This window comes from Gossypium raimondii, chromosome 12, assembly GCF_025698545.1.
Source record: "Gossypium raimondii isolate GPD5lz chromosome 12, ASM2569854v1, whole genome shotgun sequence".
NCBI lineage: Eukaryota > Viridiplantae > Streptophyta > Magnoliopsida > Malvales > Malvaceae > Gossypium > Gossypium raimondii.
In genome coordinates this window covers 53,698,857-53,717,475 of record NC_068576.1, presented here as the reverse complement: position 1 = coordinate 53,717,475, position 18,619 = coordinate 53,698,857, and the positions used below count along the sequence as shown (strand labels likewise).

Sequence of the window (18,619 nt, the reverse complement as noted above, 5' to 3'; positions counted from 1 at the left end):
TTGCGCACAAAAATTGCATTTAGGTAAGTGAAGATTTCTAATTAAAAATATGAACCTGTTGGGGGGGGGGGGGCATTGAATAAGTTGTTGGTAGTGACACAAAAATTCCTTCCTCTTCCATGTAATGTAATACAAACAATAAGCTAACAACAACATACCAAAAAAGAGCAGCCAATTTCATCTCAAGTGAGCAGCCAGAATCAGAAGAACTATACATAAATTACAAGCATGAAATCTTCCTATTCACCCTTTAAAAAATGCAACTTTAAACAACTAAACCCTTCTCTACAAATATATATATTCTGTTCCCTAATTATTCCCCCTCAGGATCATCATTGTGTTGAGATATATCGGTAAGAGCGAAAACAACAGTAGATATACTGGATTTGTCCCAATACCTGTCAAACTGACAAAATCCAACCCACTTCCAGTGTCATGTAACAGAGTGTTTTGATCTGACCATGAACCAAACCAATCATGCAGTCGAGGAGCAACATTATATGTGCTCTTTATGTTTGAGGTTTCTTTTGAAGTTTAAAAGCTGTTCTTTATCTTACCCGAAAACTGAGAGCGAAAGGCTTTTTTTTTTTTTGCCAATGGATGGGTCATCTGGGTTGATTGGAGAGTGACTTATTTTAGCTTAGATCACTGTCAAGAAGTTGCATTCTTTTTATTTTCGAGCTCAGTAGCCTCCCTAAGAGCAGCTTGTGCCTCATCCTCCTTTCCTAGAGCAAGTAAAGCAGAAGCTTGCAAGTAGGATGCAATATGCCAAATAGGAGATATTACTTGTGCTTGCACTGCATCATTGAGGGCTTCTTGGGGCATGTTGCTCATGAGGTAAGACAAACTACGCCGAGCATAAACCGTTGGGGAAACCACAGTTCCAACATCAATGAACTGGGACATGAATTTAGTAACTGTCAGCTCAAAAATGTATTATCAGTATCATAATTTACACCCTTTTAGATCCAACCATGACACCAAAAGTACCAAAATTACTGTTCTCTATAATTTTCTAATGGCATTAACTCAATCCTAGTAGGATGATGATAAATATCACAATAGATAATATAAAGCACTGGAAAAAGATGCATTGATCTAAAAACATGATGTACAAAAGCAATTCTGGCTATTTCAATCTGCCTCCAATAAGTTCTACTTAGCAAGAAGACATTGATAGGTAAAGCCTTTGACATTGAGAGAAGAATCATAAACTAATTCTAACCTGGGTATAGCATTCAAGAGCAGCTCTAAAATCCTTATGCCTAAAAGCAACATCACCCTTTTTCTTTGATGTCAGTGTTTCCTGCATCTGGTTTGTCCACATCTGGAAGGAAAGCTGCAAACCATAAATATAGCAGTGAGAAAAGCACTCACTATACAGCTGAGATGAGCAACACAACCAGTAGTGATTATACATGAAAATTTTGAAATCGATACAATATTGACAAAATAGTATGGTACAAGATGTAAATAAGAATTCTGTCATATCCATGCATTATAATGAACAAGTCCAAGGGTGAAAGCGGAATTTGAATCTTGGACTTTATACCTCCCAAGGAGAGGTAAGAACAACTATGTCAAACCTTGATTTGTCAATTTTGAATGTCAAATAATACACAAAGAATGTTCACTTCTAAGACAAGAAAACAAACCTCAGTGGCAGCTCCCTCATCATCTTTATATCCAAGCTTTTCTAGGACATCATGAATGGCAGTCAAATCCATTCTTAAGCAGGCTTCCCCAAGTGGTGACAAAGGAACAGCATCAGCTCCATGAAGTATGCCCATTAATTCATGAGAAGGAACCTTCAAAATTAATTGAAAACGGAAACTTCTCATTAAAGGCAAAGTATTATTCAACTTTATTATAGAAAAGACCTAATAACTTGGCATATAAAATAAACATCTACATCTATTTGGAGTTCAGTAAGATTATATATGTAGGATGACAAGATGCACGCCTGCCCCCCCCCCTCTCTCTCTCTCTCTCTGACTGAACAAGAAAATCAAAGAAACTATAATTCCTATTTTCAAATAAATGTAAAGGCTTGAGAACAGAATATGACTTCCGATGGCAGCCATAATGTCCAAATGATTTTAGAAGTGTAAATTTTGAAAATTATAAAATGAATTTACTTGAGAAAGAGAAGACAAACAACCTCAGTGTCCCTCTGAAGAGGAATTAATGCAGCAACCAAAGACTTTGGATTTGGACGCTCACGGGGCTCATATTGTAAACATCGTGACGCTAGACGCACTAACTCAGTCCCATCATCATTTGAAAATTGCCCTTCCAAACAAGAATCTGTGAGCATCTGAATGTTCCTGTCACGGATAAGGTCCAGTGCCTAAACAAAGTAATACAACTAAATGTTAGGGCTACAGCAGTTAGTGTAACTACACCGTCCTAGAATGGAAATACGAGCAACAAAATTATATTATAACATTCCTTTGGCGGCATAAAGTGGCACTCCCATATGAACAAGCTCTGAAAATAACAATAACCAGAAGAAAAACTACTTAAAAAGTTTCATTCCATAACAAGCATATCTAGAGAAAAAACCAACTTAAGTGGTATCATTCACAGGTTTCAGCCTGAATCTTAACAACAGTCCAGAAATAAACTTATGATTTAGTATTAGTTCAAGAAAATTATCTCCAGAACCATTATTCAAAGTTTAGTTGTCTGTCTCACATTCTAAGGATCTCGAAACAGAAAATCTAAAATATCGACTTACAATCCTAAGATTGACAAGCACTATCCTAAATCACAAATCATGTTTTGAACAGATAATAAATAAAAAACCTGATACCTCTCTTCATGTTGGACTGATGAAAACTCCATAGAAAGATAATATAAAGAAACATGTATTCTGCAGGAAGTCTGTTGCATCAGAGTGGTTCCTAATATACTTACATGACTTGGAGGAATATGTTTTCCACTCAGAAGATCAAGCAGAAGGGTTCCAAAACTATACATTACACTTTCTGGTGTTACTCTTCCTGCATAAAGAACAAAACACAAGAATAATTTGGAATACTGAACTATCCAAAATAGGTGAACGATAGTACGCAGTACATCAGCTTAAGAACAGATACCTTCTTCAGCATAGTCTACTTCTCATATAAATCAACATATAACAATATAAAAGAAAAGTACTTGCATGAACAGAGGAAAACGATAGTGATCTATAGGTAGTCCACTAACGTATAATATATTCCATAAAGTAATGTAGAACATCAATAACTAAAAGAATCAAATAAAGGGAAGAGAAAAAAGGTCACAGGGAAAAATCTTATTTTAACAGCTGAGCCCATAAATATAACCATCAGATTTCCAAATATGATGCTAGTCAATAAAGATTGGCATGCATTTAAAGAACCTTATTGCTTGTTTAAGAAGATAAGCACCTGTCCTCAAATACTCAGGAGGAGTAAATGCCAGGTTTGTGCTGTAACTTTTCCCATCTCTACTGTTCTTCATCAGACCAAAGCATGAAAGTCTAGGATTCCCCTCCTGAAATTAATATGCTTAAGTAATGAACTCTACTAATTTCTATGGATAAAAAACAAGTAACTAACATACTTACATCATCAAAAACTATTCTATAAGCATTTAGATCATGATACAAGGCACGTCCCTTGCTGGTGCAGTATTCTAGAGCTTCTGCAAGATGCAAAGCAACCCTTAGTCGCATTACCCACTTCATTGGTTGTGCTTCCCCTGAAAACCCATAAGTGCAACAATAAGGTAAGTATGAACTAACATTTCTTTTTATAATAATCCAGTCCAGGCATAGGGAATGAAAGAATCAAAACTAATTGAAAAAAAGGAAAGAACCATAATTGAACAGATATTAATAAGTTCAAATTTTATTTGACCCATATATGGCAGCTGTTCAAAAGAGAGGGAAAAATGAAAAATATAAACCAAGTGCTGAAGCTGAAGCAAGGGAACCAAGAATGTACATACAATGGAATAGATGCTTTGCTAATGTCTCATTGGGCATAAATTCTGCAACAAGTAACCTCTCATCACCTTCACAGCAACAACCAAGTAAGTTTGCCAACCTGTGATTTCGGAGCTGACCAACAGCTTTTGCTTCTTCCTAAAGTTATAGAAGCTAAAGTTAGAAGGTACAAGTTTTACAAAGCAAACTTAAATTGCAGCCATTTACACAAATTTAATGACAGCAGGAAGAGACAGATTCTAGTTAGAACAAGTCTTCTTGAAGGTTACAATTACAATTAAGAGACATTAGATATATGCATGCATGTACAACCTATCAGCATCTTAACTGAAAGAGACAAATCCCTCTAAGAAGATAATAACCCTCAAAAAACCGAACTTAATGAGTCCAATGTCTAAAGCAAATAGAGAGGCTTCTCCTTTTCCTCTGTTCTTGCACTTTTCAGAGATGAGCAATTAAGGGATGACTAATAGGAAACCTTGAAAGAACTGACTACATTTTCAGCATTTGCTTACCAAGAATTGTCGGGCATCAGGCCATGCAGACCTATTAAAACGTTTAACAGCAATACGCCTTTGATTTTCCAACTTGCCCTTGTAAACTACATTAGGAGCCTTCTCACCATGTTCTGAAACTATATTCTCCATGGCAAATCCAGATGTAGCCATCTGGAGTGTTTCAATTGAGTATTCACGGAATGCAGGCAAATCATCAACTTCACCCTTGTCTTCATTTTCTAGAAAACAACATAATTTTAGTATTAAAACCACTCTCTGTTAGAATAACCACTAACCATAATCCATTCCTCACAGTCACACTTACCAACATTATCAGCTTCAGGAATTGATCCATTCTGATCCAAACTCCAACAACATGCAGATAGGTTTGAACACCCACACCCCATCCCAATACTTCGACGGGTCTCCTCCAACACTAACAAACCGATTGAGGGTCTAAAGTTTACCAAACTTTTTCTATGGTTTCAATGTGTATGCTCAGCTTCACAAACACGCTTCATCCTAGTAATTTCCACTGAATCAATGTAAAACAAAAATCCTTATTTTTCCAAAATGTTGTTAAAAGCAAACTCCCAATTCACTTGCAACAGTAACAAATTGGATTACAATATTCCATTTCAGCAATTCATTAGAAAGAATAAAGAAACTGAAGATAAGGATTCGAATCTCATATGTCGCATTCAATTCTATTTTTCCACTACGAATCTAAAACCTATAATCAAATAAAAATATATTGATTCTAGTTAAAACCATGCCCGTTTCACTCAGCTCAATTTTCCACTTCAATCCACCGAAAAAATAAAACCAAACAATATATTTATTTGATTTAATTAAACATTATTTTCGAAACACTTTTCTTCAGCTTAACTTTCTCAACAATCAAACAACCAAACGAAATAGGAGAAACAGAATATTAACGTTACCTTTAGCAGCAGCGAGTTCTCCATCGAGTCAACTCACTTTCTCCCCTTCTAGTCAGTGAAAGCTTATCTTCGTAAAGACTTCAACTTCTCTGTAATCTCGAGACAATTCCTCTAATCATTCAAAGCTAAGTAATACAAACAAGAAAAAAGAAGGGGCAAAGAAACAATTTTTTAAGAAGAACCTGAATCAGTTAAAGAGAATCTCGATTCTTTCAAAGTGAATTAAGTAAAAGAAAAAAAAAGTTTTATTTTCTTTGTTAATTTGTTCCTTTAAGATTTACTTTATCTTTGAATCTGGGATCCTTTGAGCCTTTTTATCAGTGTTCAGCTCTCTCTTCCTCCATTTCTCTGAACTTTGCGAATGATTTTTTTTTTTTTACAGAGCACCGAGATTTGGATTAGAAAAAATAAAATATGGGATATAAAAACTTATTCAATTTTAAAATTAAATATTTTTTATCGGTTTTTAAATTAAAATTAAAACTAAAGAAATGTGGTTTTTATTTTCATTTTTATTTACTTCCACCGACATGACCTCTTCTCCCCACAATCAATAGCCTACCCATTTTCTCCTTTGAAAATTAAAATAAAAACTCTTTTTATACTTTTTTTCCTATTAAAAGACAAATGATAGCAAAACCTTTTTCATGAATCATTGAAAATGTATATGATTTAAATTTTAATTTTAATCATTTTATTTTTAACTTTAATAATATAAATTTAATTATTGGTATTAATAAAAATTATAGTTTATTATAATATTATTTTCTTTATTTATAATAATTTAATGTTTATTTTTATTTTAAAATGTCATATTAATAGATTTAACAATATCAATAATTAAATTTTTATTTTATTTTAAAAATAAATTATTTGAAATTTAAAATAGAAAATCAAATATTAAATATAAAAAATGCAAAATTTGAAGCAAATTTAATTTAAAATTTATTTCTCCTAGTTGAAAATTCAGATAGGCAGCCATGCTGGATTTCAACAATTCACACCCCATTTTAGAAAAGTTTAAAAGAATATTGTTTTAAAATTAAATGATGAGATAAAGATTAAGACCAAGATGCTAAAGTCAGATAAAAGTTATTTTTTTAATATTAATCTTTATCATATCTATTTTTTATATAATATTTAAAACTATCCATAATCTTCTCTAATCCTTAAATAGGAACTCATTTCCTGCTAGACTGATAATAGTGTCAATGCTATCTAAGGTAAGACTCAATTGACCAAAGTTAAAATTCTTTTAAAAGAATTTGAAAAAAAGTTAAATTTTTTAAATTTCCATTAAATACAATTTTTATATTCTCTATGTCCATTTTAATATTTGAGATTTATGGTTACCTATGTTGTCTCCAAAATATAAACTTATATTCTTTCATTAAAAGTATAATATATTTTATCATTACATCCATCATAATAGATTTCCCATTCTGTTTTCTTGCTTTACTTTTAAGTGTCTCATTTTAGATTCCTATTATATTTGCTCATTTTCAACCCATAAATAAGAAAATAATGCGCTTCAGCGTTCTCAAACCTATGTCCTTCTCTATTGACAATAATATTCATGCCAATTGAGCTAACAATATAATTTTTATTTTTATTTGAAATTTTATGTTATTTTACAGTTGTTTTTTTCTTTTGATTTTGGATTCCAACGATACGAGGAGTATGTGCATATTAATTATCTTTTAACCATGAAAATAAATCATGTGATTATCAACGTACAGAACGAAACTTGGTGGTTAAGGTTGATTCATAACTTTAAGCAGGATGTCTAGATTCCATGTCTTGTGTGGCATTTTTGTGGTTGCTTATTTGTCTTGACTTGCTTGCTATACCCTTTGTAACTTGAATATGGGATCCTTAATCAAATGAAAGTTCATGTGATGATTTTTTATTTTAATGCATTTAATTATTAGTGTTTATTTTGTGTTTAGAAAACAAATAAATCATATTAAAACTACTTTATTGGAGGTAACTTTGCTGGATTTCATAATACATGTTTCATAAGTGTAAATTTTATATTGTTGTTAATTTGTTTTGAGTTATGGTTTTTGATTAGCGCGTCCTTTAACAGTTGAAAAGGAAAAGCACCAATGAACTGAAGTTGATGCGAGTGATGTTCGTATGTTAAAAGAGGTGAAGCTGATAACGAAAGGTGAAAATAAATAGCAATATATTTCAGCAAATGGATTACACACTTATATTTATTAATAAATTTTGTAATCCTCAAAACACACCGCCAATTATAGCAATGCTAATTGGTCTTGCATTCATATTATAAAAGTTGCTTCCACGCATCACGGATGTATTTGTTTTATTGAAATTATATATATATTTTTTTTATGTTTAAATCACAGTTTTCTCTAAAACAAATACATTTATATTAAAATTGAAGGTAAAATTTTTAGAATTGGATTATTAGTTGAATCGGTCGGATCATCGATTCAATTAAATAAATCATTAAAATTTTTATAAAAAAATAAAAATATTAAAAAAATCTGTTCAACCGCTCAATTTAACCGGCCCATACTAGTTATCGAGTCAATCAGTCTAAGGCTCTTCTTCATATTAATACCCTGGTTGGTTCCGATCTAACTAGTCTAACTGATCAGCCTGATTCGATACAAACAACTATTGATGGAAGAGATCAACGAAGTTAAGTAGGATTTTAACAAATATGTATATTTATAAGATTAGTATTTGGTACGCTAAAAGTGTACTATTTTTATTCCACAAGCAACTTTAAAAAATTACTAAGTCTTTTTTTTTAAACATTTACTATACTCTTATTGAACATTTGTCTACTCCTAATCTCGCTTATAGAATCTAAAACTCCACAAACATTATGCTAACTATTTTCTCATAAATGATAACAATTGAACTTACATTTTAAATTCAAAAATAAAATGACTAAATTTCTCGAAATAAATATAAAGAAACTAAAATTTAAATATACAAAGATTGCAAAACTTAAAATATTGTTGAGAGATTTTCGACTCCTTAAAAGAAAAGATTTCAAAATATCATTTATTCGGTACTAACGAGTACCTCGACACATTTGTGTTACTATGTTTTAAAGCTAATTTGTTATTTATTAGCATTGTTGAATAACACAACTCAAAAAATAATAATTAGTAGTAGTATTAGCGTTGGTATTATTAGACACCATAAAATGAGGTTTGACAAATATTGATCTGTTATTGCATTGTCTTTGTGGGTAGATAATGACAAATAACCCAATCACGCGAGGGGGGCTTTACAAATTAAACCTCCATGAATCCTTGTCTTCACTCTTCGTCTCTTTTCTCTCTCAATCCATTTACAATGTTAACGGATGTCTTGTCGGTCTTCTTTTTGAAGGGTTAAGGTCATAAATAGTATTTATATTTTATCAATTGTTTTTTTAATATTTATTTTAGTACAGTTTTTGAATAATTTATTTCGGTATTTAAAGTATCAATTATTATAAATAGTCGGAGCCAACACCAATACTAAACCGCAAGTCAACCAATTAAATTTCAAATTTCAATATACATTTTTTTATCCATCTAGCCAATTTTATGTGACAAAAATAATAACACGTGGCATTTATGATCATTTTTTTAAGAAAACGAGTTACTTTTTTCTTTTCTTTTTTTATGGTATTACATCCCGCAGCTACCGATAGGGAATGCATATAAGGCGGTTAAATGAATTTTGCTGATAAACTCGATTAACTTAATTTCGGTTTAAATAGTTTTGTAGATTAAATCAAATGTAGGGAGAATTGGTTAATTTAGTTATGTTGGTTGATTATCAATTATTAAAATTTAAATATATTTATATTTTCATTATTTTGAATATATTTATTTTTAAAAAACCATAATCATGCGAATTAAAAAATATTTATTTAATTTATAATTAATTTTTATAATTGGTATTAAAAAAATTCTAGCAAACAAGAGCGAATCTAACAGGCAGGTAGAGCCGTAGAAGCTTTGACCCTCAAATTGCAAAATTGCTTTTAAATCTCTTTAAAATATTGCAAAATTGCTTTTAAATCTCTTAAAAAATAAAAAAGTATATAAATTAATATAATAGTCAAATTACTTTTGACCCCAAAAGTTATAATTGAAATTTGACCCTAAAATTTTCCAGGCCTTCGCCTGTGCCGGCGAAACTCGCATTTAGGAACCCATTAGATTTTCATTGAATATACTATGGAGGCCATTAAAAGAATTTAATTAGGAAGCCATTAAAGCATAATTATTTATATATAAGATAAGGCTTGAGGCTGAGCCTTATAGGATTTGCAAGATTGTTCCCTCTAAAAGTTGAAAATCCTCAATTTGCATTGCATGTGGGTTGCTTTTACTTTTCCTCCAATAACACAACCCATTAATCTTTGTGTTTATGCTGATATGCTCAGCTGTCAGCTCCTTGTAATAAAAGGACGATTTAAATGCTTTTTTTTATAATTATTTACAATAAAAGGACATGGAAATTCATTAGACCTATTTGGACCATGAGAGGTATAGAATATGTTATTTTTTGCATCTTGATCGGGAAAGTTTAAATGTATATTAAGAACTCATTGTTTTAGATCAGAACTATCCTTTTAAATACATATCCACAATTTCTCAAGTTCACTACATAATTGCTTATTTTTTAATGCTTTTGACGGATGTCCATTCTCTAAATTTGTGAAACCAAACCAAGAATGGGACCAAGATCTGCTTACATTAATTGCTTTAGCACATATTAATCATTTCATTCATTCAATTGGTTTTTGTAGCTTAAGCTATATATTTTTTCTCGCTAAATAATCAATAATGGGCAAAAATTTTAAGTTCATGATGGCTGAACAACCTAGTGTTGTCGTTTATATCTTAGCGATCGCCTCTTATCCCGCCTCATCGGGATAAGTTTTTATTAAGGGTCTCTAAAGCTTCAAATTTAAAAAGAGGATAGAGCAAGGCAATATACAAAGGATGCATGATTTTTTTTTTTGTTAAACATTGGTATCACATTATAAAATAGAAGAACAATTTGTTGTTGTAAAAATCTTACAACTTTTATAATTAAAATAAGGTAACAAAGATTAAGACACGAATTAGATTGTTCTATTGAGATGATAGCTCCTTCTCAAATAAGTTTTATTACACACTATCTCTCAAGATACAATAAATCCAATCATCCATTAAACACCTTACGAACTTGCAAAAGTTAAAAGTGAGAAGCTCCACCAAATGGCACCTAATATTCAATGACCTCTACTATGGAGTTAATAGTGAACTAACTCTTGAGCTAAGGCTACTTTGAGAAATATATTACTATGTCGCATACATAAGTTTCTAGTACCCTACAATGAGTTTTGTAAGCTAGCACGATTTGGCCATGTACTTTATCTTGGCTATAATGAGTGTTCTAGAGAATAAAGTGTGAACTCACTTTCACACTCATATAAGCAAGGCTACAATGAACTTTGTAAACTAGCACGTTTTGGCTATGTACTTTATCTTGGTTATAATAGTTGTCAAGAAATTTATCTCATCATTGATGATTTTTTTTTTCAAAGGTTAGAATTAGGATAAGATAAAACCTTATATAAAGTTTTAAGATCTTCTTCAACAATAAACACATAATAATCAGGGTCAAAATCTTTTACAGTTCTTTTACCTCTTCTAGGTTCACTTATAAATTCATTTCTTTTTTTGGATTTGGAAGTAAATTGTTCAAGAGTTTGTGCATTATCTCCAAGTTCAAAGATAATTGTCAATCTAGATTTAACTCCCCACTATTTTTAGTTTTAAAAGAAAATGTGCTTTCATGAAATATGACATCTAAGGATTCAACTATAACATTGTTATTTAAGTCCAAAAACTTGTATATCTTATTTGCCTAAACATAACCTAAAATGTACATCTAGACGTTATAATCTCAAATTTTAATCTTTTAAGTTTTGAAAGTCTAACAAAAGAAAGATAACACACTAAAATAATTCACGTTTGGCTTGTAACTTTTTCAATGTTTATAAAATATTTTAATGAGTGATTTCGTAGTACCTTATTAAAGACATAATTAATATTAAAACTGCTTCTCACTATGAATTTTTAGGAGCACCAAAGCGGCGACTAACATGGCATTAGTCAAATCTAGTGAAGTTACGTTTTTTTTTTTTTTTTTTGTATGTTTTGTCACTCGAATTGATGTAGGAGAGTGGGGGAATAATTTCATGAACAATCAAAGGATTGCATGAAAACATTTAATATGAGGTTATCATACTCACCTCTTTTGTCACTCTTAAATATTTTGATTTTCCTTCTCAAAAATTTTCTTTTTTATAAAAGTGAAAATTTTCTCTAAAGCTGCACTTTAATTTTTCACAATAAGTAAACGTATATATATATTAAAAAAATCATCAATAACGGTAAAAAATACCTTTTCCCACTCCATGTTAGAAATAGAATCCATTCAAATTCAATTTTAACAATTCTGGATTTCTTGCCACACTTCTGAAAGGTGTTGTGATTAGTCATGCTACATGATTCACATTTTTCAATTTCATTATTTAGTTTAGGAAGAAAACTAAATTACTCGCATTTTTCACGTATTGTTATAGTAATCAACCTCCCAGCCTTTGCAATTGTCTTTTGCGCTTCTTTAGCCTTCAAATCCTGCAACTTGGTTATAGTAAGCAACACCCCAAAACGCTAGCTTGCACCCAAACAAGATGATATGTTCTGTTGGAAATTTTGGTGTAGAAAGCAATTTTGTCGCACATTGAAAAATTATAATTTTTCTAAAATTGAATTTTTGTGCTATTTATAACAATAAATCTTTATCAAATCAATATTTGTCTTTTATGCTAGGCGAACTTAGTCATTTTGGAACTTTCTACCAACATTTTATTTTATACTATTTTCAAACCTTCAGTTTGTTTAAAGTGTGGACTTTAAATTTATGAAATGATAACATAATAGAAATTTATTGATATTCGAGAAAATCAATTACTCCTATAAGTTAGAAATCAAAGCTAAACTCTCTCAAATAATAGATTTTATTAGTAAAATAAATCTCACTATAAAATGACAGAACGATAACTTATTGTATTCTACTTTTGACCTAATTCATAGTCTTTATTTATAAATAAAAATATAAGAGTTCTAGTTGAATAAGAAGATACAAAATAATAATATTTTAATAGAAAATACTGAGTCATTTTAATGCTACATAGAGTGGGTGGCGACAAACCCCTTTGGGAATAGGGTTTGTCACCCAACACTCTCTAAATAGGCCAATGGGCTTATCTCATATGTTAGGTATAATTATATATGTTATTTGAACATTTAATCAACCAATATAATTTATCCAGCCCAATAAACAATTTTTTGTTCCTAAAGTATTAATTTTTTAATTAAAATAAACTCAATTAATTCACTCAATTCTAATTTTTTTGAAGTCATGACAGCTTTATTGTAGTAGAATCTGTAAGTAAATATATTTAAATTTCCTATTCAACAAAACTACAATGACTAATTAATTTAATTTCCACTTCAAACTTCAATTAATTAATTACATTCAATTAAATAACAATTCAAATAAATTAATTTAATCTCTAAGTCATCTATTGCTTAAAAGCAAGAAAACACATTCACTATAAATGGTGATACATGCAATCTATTTTTCTAGATCGTCGCTTTCATTTATTCATAATATCGGTTCAAATGCAATCCATGTAGGGTTGTGACAAACTAGTGAAGAAACCAATTGAACATATATAATTAGGGCTCAAATAATTGTAATTAAGCTCCGATTCTTCGTTTATTAAATACAACAATATTTAGCCATTAAGTCAATCCACTAAAAGTACTATGATTGAACTCTCTCCATTATATACTATTACTACACCAACTAAAATTTACAATATAAGCCTTTACATGGATTCAATTCCTTTACATGGTTTATAATTTTTATTTTAGAGATATGGGTTTGCTTTTAATATGAAAAGAGAAGTGAAACTAAAATTTATAATATAAGCCTTTAAATATTTTATTCTATTTAACATGATTTGGTAGTTTCCAACAAGTCTAAGAAATTTGGTTTCTTTATTTTCATAGTACTTGTTAATGTTTGTAACAATGTATTTTGTTTGATAATGTAAGCTGTTATAGTTTTATTTGTAATTTTTTATAGGATAGAAAAAAATGAAACTTTTATTTAAAAACCATAAAAAATTAGTAATTAAGATTAATCAAATAAATTCAGGTTTATGGTTTAGAGCAACATCAAAATTTATAAAAAAATCATTTTATTATAGTATTCTAGATACTACAAACAAATTAAAAAAATAATTACAAATTCTTAACAATCAATTCAATAAATTATAAAGTAGTACGGAGACAATCGGTACATTTATCTTATATTTCAAATTTCACCTAAAATTTTAGATTATCTAAGAAAGATGTTATCTTATATTACGATATTTTAATATAAGAGTGTGAAAATATGAGATGGCTAAAATGTTATGAATTTAAATATCGTATCTTATTCAAGAAAATAACATTACAAACTGTAATATAAGATTTGACAAATCAAACATTAAAAAATCAAGATAATCTTTGAAAAGGAATAGAAAAATAAAACGAAAAAAAAAGATATAATAAAAGTAAGAAAAAAAGTCAAATAATTTGTGGCATCAGTTTAACTTCACACTTTTAACAGAAATTAACTACTAAATGACTATAATGTAATAAACCAATAACATTAATTAATATACAATAATATTTTAAAATTCGATAATCAATGTGAATTTATTTCCTTAAAAAAAGAAGAAGTAAATTTATTGGCACAACCTAAGATAATAGACTGAAAATTGCTAAGGGAAATCAAAGGAGGGTTGTCTAGCTTCGGGCATTCCAAAATTAGATTAGGGGTGTTCTGAAAGTGGTAATGATGGCCAATGAAACTAGTCAAACATGTAAAACGACATCACTCAGAGAATCTGAAAGAACCAAAACAAAGACCAACGTCATTTTTCCCTGTCGTGATTCGTGAAGCAAAAAATAGTACCTTGGTAACATCACATCACATCAAAATAAATATTTAGAAAAATTATTTCCTCCCCTACTCTCTGTTAGAGCCATTGTTTAGATTCCTTGACCATCTCGACTCTATCTTGCTCCTTGACTCTGTTTTTAATCAGTGTAATAAAGACTCAGTTGTACAACAGAGCGGGAAAACCCCGAAAGCAAACAAACTGCAAACAGACACTCATTGAAACAGAGTGATATAAAAACAAAATAAAATACAGCTACTAAATGCTCATTCTTGATTCAATGGAAAAAATAAAAATGAACGAAAAGGAAAAGAAAGAGCTTACTGCACTTGGGAAAATGGCAATTTGATACGGACATATACACTGTAAGAGAGGGTCTTTTTTTTTTTTGAGGGGTACTTTTTGTGGGTCACTTACTGTCCCTCCCCAATACCATCACTCAACTCTTTTCTAAAAATGGTTTTTAGTCAGAATACTAGTAACACTCTCCCACTTGACTCTTCACTAAACAATAAGGGATCCCTCCAATAATTTTTATTTATTTTACAGAAAATGATAAAGTTTTCTACTACATGCATTTTGATTCAAGAAGCTCCTCATTTTTTCAAATAAATTTTCCTGTCTTTTATTTACTGTCACTTTTGTTTTCCCTTTTTTCTTCTTGGATTTCTGATTTCTTTTTACAAAACCCTAGGTTTTTCAAGTCTAGGGTTTTGTTTTCCTTGATGAATTCATGGCTGTGTGTGCTACAATTTCCTAAAAGCTTCTACTTTGTTTGGGTTTTTGAGCTTTTCATAGTTCATCTTATTTTCCTGGGTTTCTGTTGAAGCTCCTTGGGGTACTTAAGTTTTATTTATTTTGAAAGGAACCCCATCTTTGAACTTCATTATGTTTGCTTTATAGCATTTATGGTTAAAAAGGGGAGTCCTTTGAAGCAGATATTTCAAATTCTGTAGTTGTTTTTGTTGGTATATTTTTCTCCACTTGTCGAAAAACCATGGTAAAACCCTTTTCTCAAAACGTCTTCTTTGTTTCAATTTTGAATCAGTTTAGTTCTGGGGTTAAAAGGCTTTAATAAATACACAAATTTTTGGTACAAAAAAAGAGGTTCTTTTTTTTTTTCCTACTTAAATTGTGTTTAATTCCTCACTAGTAAATGCATGGATGGGAGAGAAGCTATGGCATTATCAGGCGGGTCATCTCCTTATTATATTCATAGAGGGGTTGGTGGGCCTAGTTCTGGATCTGTGACACCCACTGGCATATCTGCATTTTATTCTCAACAAGGGTTCAGGCCCCCATCTAACCCCCAGGTTCAGCTTCAGTCAAATATTGGATCAACATTTACAGGGGAGCCTAAAAATGTCAGTTTCCCTCATGGCATTGAAATGGGTGTCTCCTCTGGGATGCCACCGGGGGAGCCGGTGAAGAAAAAGAGAGGAAGGCCCCGGAAATATGCTCCTGGTGGGCAGGTTTCATTGGGACTTTTGCCATTGCCTTCTAAGCCTGAGTCTTCATCAGGCTTAGATGCTACTGGCCAAAAAAGAAAGAAAGGCCGTCCTCCTGGGACTGGGAGGAAGCAGCAATTAGCAACTCTAGGTTAGATTTTTGTTGCATTTTGATGCTTAGATAACTACCTGTATTGCGAATATATGCTGCTTGTTTTCAGGATATGTCTTTAAAAGTTCAGTTGTTTCTGATAGGTGAATGGATGAACAGTTCGGCAGGGCTGGCCTTTGCTCCCCATGTTGTCACTGTTGGAATTGGAGAAGTAAATGACATCCTTCTAGTTTATCTCACATTTACTACACAATACAAGTGATGTTGAATTTATATCTTTTGCAGTTAAATAGGTGCATGAGAATCTCTTTAATATAGCGTAGCTGTTGAGCTAGATGATTTGGAAACAGGTCCTTTCCATTGCATTATTGGTGTGTAATGTTTGCTTTCTAGGATTTTGTTGGAGCTTGTAATTCTTGTGACTTTAACGTGGATGGAATTGTGATCTCCTCCATATAAATTTTGAGAATAAGAAGACGTTGATGGATGGGAAGTATTCTTGACTAACCCTATGATCATACACTCAAATACAGATCAGACTAAACATGCATGGGGATTACAAGCATGCCCATATCCGACAGATGTGTTGCTATGGTGGTATGAGTTAGAAAAGTATAGGAGGAGACCATTATACTTGCCACATTTGCATGCTAGTCCACTGCTCCATCTTTGTTTCTTGTGATAAATATTGAATTTCTCTTCTGAACCAGCTTTTAATGATTAATTTGTTTAGTGGAGTTAGCCTTAGAGATGACAGTGTTCAACTTGTTCAAAAGGACACTGATCTATGCATAATGGTAACTTTGGCACAGCCACTTCACGCTTTGAACTGTCTGTGAGTATGAGTTACCGTCCAACTTTAAAGACACATGTGCCTTTATGAATTGGCATACAAGGGACATGGGCAATCATATCTGTTTCAAATCAACTTAATGTGTTTTACCTGTATGATTCAGTTGCAAATAGCATCAACAATTTCCTAACCATGTAGATTGTATATCTTTAATTTGACAAGGAATATGCAATCTTCTTTTCCAGGACATTGTAGCAAAAATGTTGTCCTTTTCACAACAAAGGCCAAGAGCTGTCTGCATCTTATCAGGCAGTGGTACAGTTTCCTCTGTAACCCTACGTCAACCTGCATCTTCTACTCCTACTGTGACATATGAGGTTGTGGCACTTGCCCTTCTTTTGGCATTTCTTTCTCTTAAAAAAAAAAAAGAAGTCTTTATGCCATGACTCCTCATGACCAAATGTCTTACTAGCTTCTTTATTTGAGTTCTTAGAATGGCAGTTTGAAATGTAGAACATGAAACCAATGTGCTTCTTTCCTCCGGATGAAAATGCATTTTGTGAAACCACAGTATGGTGGCCTGAATTATGTACTAGTTCAGTCAGGGATTTTTGTTGTCGTCATTGTCTCTGTGCTTTGTCTGTCAGGCTTTCTGCCAATGAAACTGTCGTGTAATGTTTAGTTTAGTTTATAATCATGTAATATTTGATCCTTCAATTTTACATATTTATCCTTATCTAGGTGGGAACTTATTTGATCTGTTTTAGCTTTTCTTAGGGCCAGTTTGAGATATTATGCTTGTCCGGTTCTTACTTACTAGCCGAGGATGGTGGACCACGCAGTCGAACAGGGGGCATAAGTGCTTCACTTTCTACTCCTGATGGTCATGTCATAGGCGGTGGCATCGCAACATTGATTGCATCAAGCCTAGTTCAGGTATCCTTTTCATTTCTCCAAATTTAACTTCTATTTTGATGCTTATAAAATCAGACGAGTCTGACTAGGGTCTTATTTGCATGCGCATAAGACGTGCTGGTTGGAATGAGTGGGTTTGAATAAGGGTGTGATATGTCATTGAATTGTATGTCTGCAACCCGGATAGTGTTTTCGGTGGGTTAAAAAAATGAGAAGCTTATGCATATGATTTTAAGGTATTATACACTTGCTGCAGCTGGTAGTTTGCAGCTTTGTTTATGGGGGATCTAAAACAAAGAACAAGCAACTGGCTAGCCCAAAAGCAGAGGAGGCTGTGCCCCAGCGCTGCGGTGACTCAACTATGCCAACAACTGCACCTTCAACTCAACATTTCATTCCCCCTTCTATGAGTGCTTGGCCCGGTTCACGGCCAGTTGGTCTGAGAAACCCTCACGCAGATATTGACTTGATGCGAGGATGAGCACTGCATTCGCGTACATACTTGTTGTACATGTACTGAATCTTTGAGAAGTACGAAAAAAATTAAAATCTTCCCCATCCGCCCAATAGGTGCAACAGGGTTGCTAACTTAGATTGTAACAAAGCCACTGTGAGTTTGTCTAGTTTGTAGGGCGAAGATATATTGTCTGTGGTAACTGTGAAATCCATCTACTATTATCTGCAACATTTCAAAGTTGGATGAAAAACAAGAAAACTGTCAACACACAGCAATGAAGCTATTCTACATGGCTGTCAGGCATGATAAAAGGGTCTAAAATCCGGAATCCATTTGTAACTCAAAGCTTCTGTTAATGGTATTTTTTATTTTCTTTCATTTTAAGTATGAAAGGAGGCAGTGCAGGAATAAGGACTGGAAAAGCAAAT

At 31.9% G+C, this 18,619-nt stretch overlaps 2 protein-coding genes across 8 annotated transcripts; one reads left to right on the top strand and one right to left on the bottom strand.

Moving 5' to 3' along the window:
* Positions 1-84: 84 nt before the first annotated feature.
* LOC105765224 (serine/threonine-protein kinase BSK7) lies at positions 85-5,921 on the bottom strand. 6 transcript variants are annotated; one of them, XM_012584208.2, is made up of 12 exons: positions 5,597-5,900; positions 5,415-5,503; positions 4,796-5,005; positions 4,489-4,709; positions 3,976-4,111; positions 3,593-3,726; positions 3,414-3,519; positions 2,920-3,005; positions 2,162-2,350; positions 1,656-1,808; positions 1,226-1,339; positions 85-897 (listed from the first exon to the last, which is right to left on the bottom strand). In XM_012584208.2, the coding sequence occupies exons 3-12, from the start codon at positions 4,875-4,877 to the stop codon at positions 652-654; spliced, it is 1,467 nt and encodes a 488-aa protein (XP_012439662.1). In that variant the 5' UTR covers positions 4,878-5,005; positions 5,415-5,503; positions 5,597-5,900; the 3' UTR covers positions 85-651. The 6 variants fall into 6 exon arrangements, with proteins under 6 accessions (XP_012439662.1, XP_012439664.1, XP_052481455.1 ...); XM_012584210.2 differs by having other exon boundaries at positions 5,696-5,771; XM_052625495.1 differs by having other exon boundaries at positions 5,415-5,900.
* An 8,994-nt stretch (positions 5,922-14,915) lies between these two features.
* Positions 14,916-18,569, top strand: LOC105765221 (AT-hook motif nuclear-localized protein 5). Of its 2 annotated transcripts, none has more exons than XM_052625337.1 (5): positions 14,916-16,065; positions 16,170-16,237; positions 17,065-17,196; positions 17,597-17,755; positions 17,847-17,991. In XM_052625337.1, the coding sequence occupies exons 1-5, from the start codon at positions 15,627-15,629 to the stop codon at positions 17,862-17,864; spliced, it is 816 nt and encodes a 271-aa protein (XP_052481297.1). In that variant the 5' UTR covers positions 14,916-15,626; the 3' UTR covers positions 17,865-17,991. The 2 variants fall into 2 exon arrangements, with proteins under 2 accessions (XP_052481297.1, XP_012439657.1); XM_012584203.2 differs by having other exon boundaries at positions 14,934-16,065; positions 17,991-18,569.
* The last annotated feature ends 50 nt before the right edge of the window (positions 18,570-18,619 follow it).